Raw genomic sequence first — 13,670 nt, 5'->3', positions numbered from 1 at the left:
CTTTGAAAACTGACATTTTCCTCGTAATCACTTGACAAGCAGTTAAATGAAAGAAGAAAACTTCATTTAGAAAACAAACAAGCACCACAAGACACAATGAGGGCATCTTGAGCCCTTCCTGAACGGAGTGTATGACAACCTTCTGCAGAATCCCATTGTATAATTGCCAAACTTCAGAAGACACACACACAACTCGTGCCAACTTCTGTTAGACACAGGCTCTCTTTGTGCCAGTCAATTGACTGAGCGAATGAATAATCTAATTAGCATGCACCTAGAACAACAGCAGAGAATGCCAAATCCATAAAAAAAACATGTCAGTCCTCATCGAATGCTTTCATGACACAAAGCAAAAGATTAACAAATTAACCTACTGAAGCAGAGTTCAAACTCATACCGCAGATCACACTGGCCAAAATAAACCACGCAAAACGCTTCAATCTATGCCTCTCATATTGAAGCATGTACATAAAATGATGTCGGATTATACCAGATGATTGGCTAAAGTGTGGTTTGAGGAAACTGGAAGTGGGAGGTGAAAGGATTTATGTACATATTCATAGGAAAAATAAAAATGGTTTCATCAAAAGGCAAGCTGTGTCTTTAAAGCCATGGCGTAGGAGAACAATGAACAAGCTGTCAGGAGCATCTTGAAACGGAAAGCATCCTCAAAAAAGCCCACTAAAACAAGCAGTCGGCATTTGCATATGTAAAAGTAGAACCCTTTAATGTTTTCAAGAGGGCTGTGTGTACCAAAACGAATCTTGACCATAAATTTACAAGAAAAATAAAAAGGAATTGAAAAGTTAATCTGTCTAATTAATCAGAGTTTGCTACAAAACTATCATAAAATGTACTCAGACCTAATTAGCCTTACAATGGCAGTCATTAAGTCAGACAGTCACCCTTCTCAAATTATATTATAGTGGCTAAATATAGACAAAAGATTTCATCACATGAGTGACGTTCAAAGTGGAGCACTTGTTTCAGCCTTCATTTTATTTGGCAGTCACGTAATAAATACTTAATAATGCATTCTGGGATTTCTACCTCACTGGGTACTAAGTGCACTAGGTGGATTTATAAGTGTAGAGTTTTATTGAACCCATCAGTGAGAGTCTGAAAAATGTTGTTCAATAAAATAATTAAAGCGATTCAAAGCTGTATTCAGATTTCTCAGCCCAATATGACTCTAGTTATTCAGATTCTACTTTCTCTTAAATAAAGTGGATGAACTATGACGTCAATTTGTATGCAAAACCCGGAAGCGAGTTATCATTTTAGCAGTTCCCTTGTCCTAAAGTCAATGGGTTTTTAAATGGGAAATCATTTAAATAAGGTCCATGGCTAACACAAACTCAAGGTACTTTCATTTTTTATTCTACGACATAAAACACATCAGTTACATCACACTCTTGATTTTTTAAATCGGTTACGCTTCTTTAAAAAGACGGTTGCTTTCAAATGGGACTACAGGCGGTGTCGGAGACATTATACGTCATTGAGCTGAACTGGTCTGGAATGCAGCCCACTTGTGTTTGGCATTTGGATTTGTCTGTTATTTAAGTATTTTCATAAATAGTGTTTTATAGTTTGTAGTATTTTTTTCTAATTGGGAATTCATATTGTTTATAGATAATTCTTCACTTTTAAAGACTGTCAAGGCAGATTAATTGGTTGATCCTTTATTTTAATTAAATGATATTATGAAGATACTGCTTACCAGTGCAGCCTGTCTCTTTCCTGCTCTCAGAACTGCAAATGTGTGAATACATTTGTAAAAATACATACATGTTAACTGTCATTATAACTTGATTGATTATTTTTTTTTCCATCTGAACACATTTAACTCTGTCATAACTGCAATATTTACACTCCACCTTAAAATTTATATATGACTGTATGGGCTGCTTTTCTCTGTACTTTGACACCAAAAAAGAATATTGAACGTCGTTCTCTATCCATGATGGAATTTACAATCATTTGATAGACTTGTCCCTCAAGCCTCATTTCTGTCATTTGTTACTAAGGTAAGCGGGCTGTGTGCACGCGAGTGATACACTTATTTAAATATGTCTTATGATAATACTATGAAGGCACATTTAAACATACAGTTTTACAACTTTTACAACAACCGTAAAGCAAAAGAAAATGTATTTCCCACGTAAAAAACCTATCCAAAAGGTAAGGTCTATACAAATGTGTTTTTTTCTAGCATTTGTATTCGTTTATAATCTATAGATTGGGTTATAATATAATAAACCGAGAGAGTAAATCTTTGTCATGGACCATATTTCTAAAAATATACTTGAAAAGTTGTAGTTAGCAGGGTTGTGCTGGCGTTACAGGCGAGCGCCCTGAAGGCACTGTAGTCTGTTTATAGCCTAATGTTTGCTTTTGCGTTTACATTTAAGATCCAAAAGTGCTAAAAGATGCAGCTTTGTGTGAGGATTATCTGGTTGGACAAAACATGTAGTGTAACGACCAGTGTTTGAACACAGAACTTATTATTTGCAATCTTTGAAAAGCCTATAAGGAAATCCTATAGGAATTTTATAGAGGGAACTAGTTTTATGCTAACAGGCGATTAGCCTACAAGGTGACATCATAGTTCCTCCACTTTATGGTTACACCTTCTCAAAAAGAACATTCAGATGAGAATGCACACTTAACCCAACCAGTCACATCTGATACATCCTAGGGCCAAAATTACTAATAGAGGTTAAAATATCTTACCGTGGTCTTCAATGGAAAAGTGGAACGTGTCGCTTGTGGCATTGACTCCGTCTCGAAGCACGTAGCATATATGCATGTCATCAATGTCAGCTGAAAGAGGAAGCATTCCAACCGATGAATAACTTTTTAAAGTGTTTTATGATCTCAATTACAAGAATACAAAAATATAAAGGGAGATACAAGATGGTTTTGAGTCATATCAATGATCATCTTAAAATGCTTTTGTGTTTGTGAAAGGTTTTATGCACAGACAACAAAGCCTAAAACCTCTGTTTATTAACAGAGATCCATAAAAAAAAATGTTTTTTATAAAGTTAGCAATGTTATTTTTCAAAGAAACATTATGTGTCCAGACACATACAGTACTGTAGTCCAGTGTTTCTCAAACACGTTCCTGGAGGACCACCAACACTGCATGTTTTGGATGCCTCCTTTGTTTGTTACACTTCTTACAGCTCTTTTAGTCTCTCCTAATGAGTTGAAGATCTGAATCAGGTGTGTTTGGTTGAGGAGACATGGAAAATGGGCAGAGCTGGGGGTCCTCCAGGACCGTGGTTGAGAAACACTGCTGTAGTCCACTATACGAATGTTAAGTGTGACATCACACGAACTGTATGAGGAGACTCAACAAATGGCAATATTAAATGTTTACAAAGTGATGTAATACTTTCTAAAATCACGATTGCAATATATATAACCATGCCTAATATTAGATAATTCCTTTTATTAGATCAATTCAAATGAGTAGTGGCTTGGACCCGGAAACAGTAATCCATTTGTCACGACTTAGCAAGCGGATAGTTGTTTTGGTTGGCACTCACATATGCCTGTAAACATACTGTATGATGCAGATGACATCAACTACTGTATATCATAAATTAGCATTTTTGTAGTTTACGCGTAAACAAAAATGGTACCATAAAAAATAAGTAAACAAGTATTTACAAACTTCATTTGTTATTTTTGTACTGAAAGCAATAAATGAATAAATAATAACTTAGAAAAGTTATTTAAATACATTTGAATTCTACTTTAAATCATTTACCTTAATTGCATTTAATTTTTTTTTTTTTCAACATCCTCCATCACGTAGTTGCAGGTCTCTGAATATAAATGTTTGTTTTTTTTATTTCTTAATGCACATTTCCGGTAGGGCTGTAGGATATTGGAAAAAAATTGATATTGTGATATTTTTCCCCTGCGGTTTTCATTGCAATATAAATACAATTTCACTGGATGACTTAACTAGCAAATTTAAGCAAAGTTATTACTTTAGATTGATTGTGATGATTTTTATAGGGGAGTGAATTATAAATATATTTTTATGCAATTAATTATATACATCTAATAAAGTACAGTTATAAACAAACACAATGGAGCAAAGATTAAAGTGAAACAATCTGTGTATTATGGTTTTCTGGAGAGAGTAACAAGATTTAGGTACAGAAATGTAATTATTAAATGTAAAATAACATAGCATAGTCTTCATCATATAAATAATTCAATACAATTAATCTTCTTAATGCACTACTAAATTGATATAAACTTATAAAAAGTCACAAACCGTAAAAACCTCTTCAAATCTATAATCCTAATCAACATTGCTTTCCCTGCGATGTGACTATTGCGAGCATACACGTTGCGATATTGATGCTCAAATGATATATTGTGCAGCCCTACTTTCTGGGGCAGACAAGACTAAGTTTAAACTTTCTCTTTTTTTACTCTAAAAGGGTAGCCTTGTCGCAAATGCCACACGGTGTGAACTCTAAAGTGAACTTTTGCTCAGTAGTCCATGTGAGTCTCTGAGTCCAGAGATTAGACTCTAAAGAGGAACAAGAGAGCACAAGGTGCCATTCGGGACAGTGTACTGTATATGAACCATGTTTGAAATTGCTTTCAAACATGGGCACTTTGCCCATGTGCTCCTGCACAGAGGGCTGCAGGCACCAGACTGCATTATGTCTGAGATTCATCAGCTGGGCAGTGTTTAATTTACAGCGAAAGAAATATGAAGCACTAAAGCTGTGGTACATCAATTCCCCTCTGACTGAAAGAGCCACAAAGAGCCGCAGGTCTCCAGCTGGCACCCGCCTATTAATTTCTCCATCAGCCCCTCTTGTGCTTAAACTTTGGAGAGGATTTCATCTGTGTGTGTTTTTTTTTTTCTTTCTGAGAGGGTGTTACATCCACACTGCTAGCCTATCTTCAATATTTGATGTCAAAACATTTCTCTTCAAAGGGGCCAGCTCATAAAAATGTAAACCCATCATTTTCAAATGCCCATAAGGGAACGGCAACTTTATTTACTGTCAGTAGCCCACACCAACACCACCCAGCCTCCAACTGTGCTAAACTCCCTTGAAATATTCAAAGAGAATCCTAAAAAAGGAGCTTATTCAGAAAGGGGAAGCACAGTGGCAAGTTGAGCATGTCCCCTGCTAGTTTTGACATTTACAACTTTTTATAACTATATTAAGCTGTCCAGATATGCCTGAAAGCACTGAAAGTCCTTTCCTGTGACTGAGTGTCTTGAGTAACACAAGCACGTTTGTTTGCTTATGTATTGGTGTAAAACAAAAAGCCTTTTTATTCCTTACAGTGAAAATGTTGTATCAGTCTTATTCCAAGACAAAAACATCTTACAAAGGATACTGATGTCATTCTTTAACAGCAGTGTGTGCTCTTTTTCAGATAGCTTATAAATATTTTAAGACAATCCTCCCTAACACACTTCAGAACATTGTAGTTGTTATTGAGAATCATGTTCATAAAAAAGAAAGTTAATCCCCCAAATATTTATTCACCCTCATACACAGGCTGCTCATGTCCATATAATTAAGACAAAAAAAAACAATTCTTGAAAATGGGAAGAAGAAGAAACCTTACAAAAGTGAAACGATTGAAAAATAATCTTGTAATTTCAGTAACCCACAAATCAAGATTTTGTTGTTTGCTTAAAATGTGAGTCTGCTCAGTAACACTTTAGTTTAGGGCTCAATTCTCACTATTAGCTAATCGCTAATGATCATTTTATTAACATATCAGTGTTTATTAGTACTTAGTGCATATTCTGGATGATATTATTCTGTATTTCAAATCCTATGCAATGCCTCAATCCAACTATTACCTTCATAATAATTAATAAGCAGCAATTTAGAAGTTTATTAAAGCAAAAACATAATTGTTTTGTCAATAGTGAGAAATTAACCTACTCAAAATGAAGTGTGACCAACTACTCTTGCACTGTACAAAATGCTGGCTTCCACACAGTTGATATGTGTTGGGACAACATGAAAGAATTAAGTTAACTTTTTAATTTTTACTAATTTAAGTGAATTGAACATAATTGGGTCAGATTTCTGTCTTTAAATCCATCCCAGAAAGGATCAACGTTTATCCTTTTTCTCATTACTCTATTCATATGATCATTTGAATCATTATTTAATCTTTGAAATGATTTTGACTAATGAATAAAGTTAAACATTACCTAATTTCAGGAATATATTTAGGAATGTTCACTTAGAGTGTCTTTGTCCCTATCTTTGTCTGTCAAAACTCTATTTTCAGGAGCTCCCAAATCAGGTCAAAGGTCATGGAAACCTCTTGAGTGGACCTGGACTCTTGAAGAACTGGAAACAACTATTTATATTGTTATTCACTATGTGTTAATCATGTCTAAAGGGATATTTGCCATTTTAAGTGATAAATCTTTTCAAGTTAATTCCTTTGTACATAAGCTGCCAGTCTGTCTGTGTTTTAACCAGATTAAAGCACCTATAAGTATGACAGTTAATAACGTTATGTAAGAATATAATTGTTGATGGTTCGAGATTGTAAGCAGAGTGGTCTACAAACTAATTGCAAGTGTTGAAGCTGATCTTCGGTCAACTTTATTTATTTAACTTAATATTTCTTTACTTCTTCATCTGACAGTCATTTTTGGGTTAAAACTGTATATGATCATTACAAAGATAAAACTATTAAGTTGCTAAAACTATTAAGTAAAAAAAATTGTGTGGTTTCAGCTAATTAGTAGTTTAAACAAATAGCTAACATCATGCTTTATTCATAAATAACATCATGGTGTCTTATTTACTCATTTGTCCCTGTTTCCACCTGGTTTTAACGTTTTTTTTTTCGGTGATCTGATCACAAATGATGCGTCTCTTCAGATTTCATTGAGTTCTTTCTCCCTTACTTTGTCACTTACACATGATCACTTGTATAGATGTATACTACTGAGTGATTAAACTCATGTTATGTGGCTTTCGATCAGGGTTTTTTTGGGAACATTTATAGCTTGAGGACCAGCTGATATAATTTTTTATAAAAAAAATGGGTTGAGAAACATTTTATCATATGGAAATGAGCACCCAAGATATTCCACAAAAAAAGATCACCTTCTTCTATTACATAGAAGAAAGAAAGCCCTTCAGATCTGAATTGACATGAGGGTGAATAAATGATCACAGAATTTTCATTTTTGCATAAAATATCCCTATAATATAGTATTCTGACATGTATGTTAATCCATTATTCTCTCACATACTATCCTAATGCATTAAGCATTAATCTACCAGAAATGCAGATTAATTTAAAAGATTTAAAAGTATTATAACATAATGCAGCATTAAATTATCATCAAAGACTCACCTTGGGTGAATGTGGTGATAGTGGCGTTGCCTTTCCCCAAGTCAATCAGGTAGCCATGTTCAGCTCCCACTGTAATTTTAAAAGTCACTGCTCCTTGAGGGCTGTCTCTGTCCTCTGCCTTTAATGTTTTACTAGTGATCAGAAATCCAAGGTGACCAGTAGAAAGAGTTCTTAACGTCGTGCCACCTTTATTTGTCACAACCTGTGGAACTCCATTGTCGACAGAATATATAGTGATTTTCATTATTTGGGGTTTGCGAGTGGCATAAACTGTGTCAGGGAACACGTAAAAGTCAGTGTGGGTGCCATCAGTAACAGTGAACGAGAAGCTATCGGATGCAGACTCGGTTCCATCATGCTTGTATCGGATCATGTTTTCATTCAGGTCCTGCTTGGTGAAGGAAGAGACGGATCTGGTGTTATTAAACAACAACTTGCCACGCACAGGTACTTGAGTGATTGTGAACTTTAAAAGTTGGTCGGCTGTATCACGATCCTCCACCGTCAACTCAAAAGGAGTGATCAGCTTACTTTCGCCTTCATTAACAATCAGTCTATGAATGGTGACTACTGGTTTTTTGTTGTCCACATCTGTGATGGACACACGGAAAGTGCGGAATACCGGATTGTAACCATCGGTCACTTCAAACTCAAAGCTGTCCATCTTCACCTCATCATCAGCAGTGTGGATGTAGTAGATTTTATTCCCGGCTAGTTGAAGCTGAGTGAATGAACTTATGGGCATACTTGGTATGTCGGTGCACTCTAAGTGTCCTCTTACTGGGGCACGAGTGATAGTGAAAACCAAGTGCTCATCGGGGCTGTTATAATCACTGGTGCTGAGCAGATCTGTGGTTAGAGTCACCCTTCCTCCTTCTTTCAGAGAAACACCTTTGTTGATCACATCTGGGAACACCATATCTATCCCACCCACAGTTACATAGAAGTATCTGTCAATCAAGGAATTAATGCCATCAGTAACATCGAATTTGATAAGGTCACGAACTCCCTCTTGTCCATTATGAATGTACATAATTATATCTTGGTCGAGCTCATTTTGCGTGAAGTTCATTCCGACGGTTATGTTTTCAAATAGTCCAAATGGTGTTCGCTTTTGTAAAATACCTTGATTTGGACCATAACGGATGATATAGGTCAGAGTGCTATCTTCTGTATCCAAATCAGTGGCTTTTAAAACTTTATTGTTGATGATTTTGACCTCTCCGATCTCTATTTCAAGGCCATCATTAATCGCCATCCTCGGCGTTTCATCATCCACCAATATGACCATGATCATGACGGTTTTCTCCACTGTGAATTTGCCGTCTGTAAGAAGAATTTCAAAACTATCCTCTGTGGTTTCTGAATCATCATGTTCGTAGACAATACTTGAAGCCTCTCGTATCTGATCAAGAGTGAAGTTTGTGACAGGAATTGTGCCTGAGGTTAGCTGATTAAGGATAAATCCATGTTTCGGAGGTTTTGAAATAATAAATGTAAGCTCATCCGCTGGAACGTCAGCATCGGCGCCATTTAATATTGGAGTGTCAATCACAATGTTCATGCCTTCCATCACAACAAACTCTCTCATATAGATCTCAGGCTTCTCATCATTGGATGGGATTATCACGATTGGGAAAAAGTGTCTCTCAGAAAAGTTGATCCCATCAGAACACCTGAAAGTAAACCTATCTTCAACTGGCTCAACTCCTTTATGAATACTTTGCACGTAATAAATGTGGTTTTCCCGAATGTCTTTGATGGTGAAAGCACTGATAGCAATCCCTGATCTGGATTTTTCAGATCCTGGTGCGGGGGAAATGTTTTCTACATAACCTGAAGTGGGCTGCACAATAATTGTGCAAAGGAGATCATCATTAGGGGTGTCAATGTCATTAGCGCTAATATGCGAAATTGCTATAACATTTTTCTCACCCTCTACGACGATAAATTGCGGGCCCACAAACACCTCAGGAGCCTGACTGTCCAATGGCAGAATGGTGACCTGCACGCGAACCCCTTTGATTTTATTCCCCCCAACTGTCCATTCATCAGACATATCGGTAAGCGTCAGATTAAAAAAGTCTTGTTTTGTTGCCAAGCCAATTTCTCCAGTATTATGCGCATATACTACCAAACCACTGATGATATCTGCTTGAGTGAACCTATTGGATGGCACACCATTGACTAATATTTCACCAAACACTGGGGGATCCTCCACGATAAAGGTCAGTCTTAGGTCATCGGTGTCCTCATCTCGGCCTTGAATGACATTGGTTGTGATCTCAGTCGCTCCATTCTCTAAAACATCTATAAAGGAACCAATAGTTCCCTCTGGAAGGCTGATGATTGGTGCTTCATCGTCAATAGGCTTTACGTTGATCCTGACAGTGATTGTGACAACATGGACACCATCACTGACATCCAGCTGAAAGAAATCACTAGTTGACTCATCCCCATTATGAATGTAAGATATTCTGCCATTCGAAATATCATCCAAATTAAACGAATTCCCTTTAGTCATGTCAGTGAATGTGTACTTGACCTGACCATGCTGTGGAGGCTGGGTGATTGTAAACAAAATCTGTGAGCTGTCTGTGTCGGCATCTGTGGTGTCCAGCTCAGCGCGCGTGATGAGGTGCACCCCTCGTTCTTGCAAAGTAAAGCCTGTGTTAGTGATCTGCGGAGGTTTGTTGTCCACAGGCTGTAAAAATATGGTGAAAACTCCACTGGCGCTGTTTCCTGATGTATCCTCGACTTTGTACTGGAACTGCACTACATGTGGGGTTATTCCAAGTTCTAGATCAGGAGGCTTGTAGGCAATCTTGTGATGATTTATCTGTGCCTGAGTGAACTCATTGACCTCCAAATTTGGACTCTCGGTTAAAACGATGCTTCCCAGAATGCCAGGACTGTTCTCATCTGTGTCCGTGGGTGGCTGGGTAATTGTGTACTTCAAATCCCTGTCTTCAGAATCCAAGTCTGTGTAGCGCAAGAATTTCTTTCGGAAATAAGTGAGCTGGTATTCATGAACGGTCATTTGCAGGGTGGTTCCAGGATACATCTCAGGGGGAATATCATCAATGGGGAGAACTTTGATGATGTAAGAGTTCTCTCCTGACTGGTTTGGTGGATCATTGTCATCTTGCACACGGAAAACAAACTGATCCATGATGGTTTTAGTATTGTGTGGTCCGATATGTCTATAAAACAACTTGCTTTCTGTGATATCATGCTGAAACCATTCGGTCACTACTTTCTCATACATCTCATCCTCTGCATTGAACCTCCATGTGGACGGATCCTCTGGTGCATCTGACTGACGAAGTATTACTTCTCCAATATTAGAGTAAGGAGGCACCAAGATGAATTTGATAGTTGAATCCTCAGAGTCTATATCTGCCGCACTAAGCATTAAAGAAGAAATAGGCATCATTTGGTTTTTAAACAAAACCAAACCTGTGTTGGCATTGATTATAGGAGGTTCGTCATCAGTTGGCACCACTGTAATGGGAAACAGAAACTCAACTTCATTTTTGCCATCTGTCATTCTGAAAATTATATTATCGCTATATGTATCGCTGCCATCATGCTGGTAGATCACGCTTCCAACATCGAGGTCTGCTGGGGTGAAGAATTTTTGTCTGGAGCCCAGAACTGTGAGCTCTCCATGGCGAAGGCCATTAATAACCGTGATTTGAACATAGTCTAAATTGTCCTCATCACTAATTTGTAGATTTTGTGAGCTTGACAGTGGCCTGGATTGACCCTCATAAAGCAGCTGTCCCGTATTACGGGTCACAACTGGTGCTAGAGTGTTCATGGGCTTAACCACTATCATAAACGCAAAGGGGTCCGATATAGCCCCCTCAGTGTCTACAACTTCAAATTCAATTTGGAAAATTCTCTCCACATCTGAATCCACAGCGGGGGGCTTATAAGCTATCTTAAGATCTTTCAGGTCTGCTTGATAAAAAGACGTGATGGGCAAATTCCTGTCATCCGTGCTCACAATGTAACCCTCCTCAAAGGACAGCGGGGAAGTGATGTTAAAGATTAAATCATCAGGATTAGATTCCACATCCTCAGCGGCAAGCATGTCGTGGGTTATAGCTGTCATTACGAACTGATCGACTTCCATCATCATCATTGCTACAAAACTTGGTTTGGGAGCCGTGTTTTCCTCGCCCTCCTTTATAAGCACTACAATTTGGAAAAACTCTTGCTTCAGCACATTCGCTTCCTTGTCTTGTAATTCTAAATACATAGGAATATAATCTCTGTTTGGGGAACGATGTGCAAAAGTGTGCTGATAACGAATGTCCATCCTCACAAATTCATCACAGTTCACAGGTTTCCCCAATTTTCCATTATCAACCAGCTTTCCATACCGAGGCAATGAGCTGCCACTGGCCAGAGATGTAACTTTGCACAAATGAGCATTTCTGTCATAAGTGAACTCCAGGATTTTTTTATCAATAGGATTACTCAATCCAAGCAGTTTTTCTACAACTACAGGCATGTGTTTGGTGAGAATTTCTAGCTGAGTGAAAATCACCTCCACCTCCATCATAAAGGGAATGATAACTGTATCAGTCTGAGTGTCATATCTGAGCTGAAGTCTTACTCTGTCTTTTGAGGGGCTCCTGGATCCAAAATGCGAGTATTTTACGTCATTGGGACCGAATTCACAAGGAAACTTTTTCGGGGACAGCTGTCCAGGTCTCTGTGACAGTGGGTCATTATCCAGAACTGTTACGGTGCACTTGTCGCCAGGCTGAACTTGAATAACCAGATCATTGATTGGATCAATATAGACAGATCTCCCGAAAGGAACTCGTATTCCATTATTGGCAACGAGAATAGCATCCTCTGAAAGTTCAGATCTTAAACCGTAGGTCAATCCTAAACTCTCAAAGCCCTGTGAAGATGCGTCACGAATCAAAGTCAACATAATGAGAAACAAGTGCACGTGAAGCGCTTTACGTTGCCGCTGCTCTGTTCTACTCCCAGCCATTTGTAGGCTAATGTAAACCACAGTTACTATTTCACGTTGAGAACAATCCGTGGAAAGTGTGAAAAGTTAAAGCCCACAACAGAAAAATCTCCCATTCGCATCCGCGCAAAGGTGCATCTTTCTCCCTGAGCTGCTCGCACTATGAATAAACTTCATGCCTCGCGGAGCCGTGAGAGGGAAATCACGCCCCGTTCTCACGCGATTGGCTGACGTTCACGGTGGAATGCGTTAGAGCCGCTTTGATTGGTCGCTCGCAGTGTCACACAAAGGCAAGCGGGGACAGATCGACATGTATTCAGAAGGAATACTTGTGGCGTATTATGGCAAGCCGTTTTGGCATTGCCTCTTTTACACAAACTAGAAAATAAGTATATGTTGCTCTGCCCTTTATTTGTTCCTTTACATCTGAAACGACATTTCCCAATAAACTTTTTGGCATCCGACCACCACATGCACAAAATAAAACCTTTTAGAATTTAATAAAATAAATACCTCTGAACACAGAGCTAAGGTTTCAAACAAAATAACAATGACCAGTCTAAACAGGTTATGGAGGGGGAAAAATGAAAAATAAAGATGCCAGAGAGTAATTTGCAATTGTGAAAATAATGTTATTTTGAATAAGAATAAAACAATTTTATCTTGAATGTAAAATAAAATGTTCACTCTAAATAAAGTATCTTGTATCAATTAGGTTCTGTAATAATTAAATTCATTAATTAAATTAATATGAATGACTTATACTGTTTATTATCATTATATTTTTATTTTGAGGCAATGAAATTTAATTAATAATTAGAATAATTATTATTATTCTAATTAAAATAATTATAATACAAGTCAAACAAAAGATTAAGCATGCAAAATGATGTGAGGTCAGAATAATTTCTACAATTGTCTGATATGGATTATATGCATCCGCTTTGCATTATGCCAGCTCTCTCTGGTGGTGAAAAGGAAAATCAAGAGTAGTAACCCTACAGTGTTTCTTTACAACATAAGCAGTTGTGCTGAATGAACAAAATGACCTCTAATTATACAATGTTAATGTTGAAAGAAATATTTAATACAAATATCTTCTTCATTTTATTTCAATCTATTTTGGCGACTAGATAAAAAGCCAACAGTTATGTAAACTGGCAAACATGCTGTCTTCATAAAATAATGCTTCTCACAAGCACAGAATGAGCTGCCTTTATTTAAGAATAGAATACATTATATATAAAACATTATGTAAATCCCCTGTAGCAATATATTCGGT

General features: G+C 37.4%; 1 protein-coding gene across 1 annotated transcript in view; it reads right to left on the bottom strand.

Moving 5' to 3' along the window:
• frem2b (FRAS1 related extracellular matrix 2b) overlaps nucleotides 1-12,534 on the bottom strand; it is a 139,391-nt gene extending 126,857 nt beyond the window's left edge. Inside the window, 2 exon segments of the mRNA XM_056474402.1 lie at nucleotides 2,737-2,826; nucleotides 7,393-12,534. Of these exon segments, the coding sequence (XP_056330377.1) occupies nucleotides 2,737-2,826; nucleotides 7,393-12,409 (5,107 nt within the window). The 5' untranslated portion in view covers nucleotides 12,410-12,534.
• Nucleotides 12,535-13,670: the final 1,136 nt, after the last annotated feature.

This window comes from Danio aesculapii, chromosome 15, assembly GCF_903798145.1.
Source record: "Danio aesculapii chromosome 15, fDanAes4.1, whole genome shotgun sequence".
Taxonomy (NCBI): Eukaryota; Metazoa; Chordata; class Actinopteri; order Cypriniformes; family Danionidae; genus Danio; species Danio aesculapii.
Note: the sequence above shows the minus strand (reverse complement) of the source record. Positions and strands in the feature narration are given on the sequence as shown.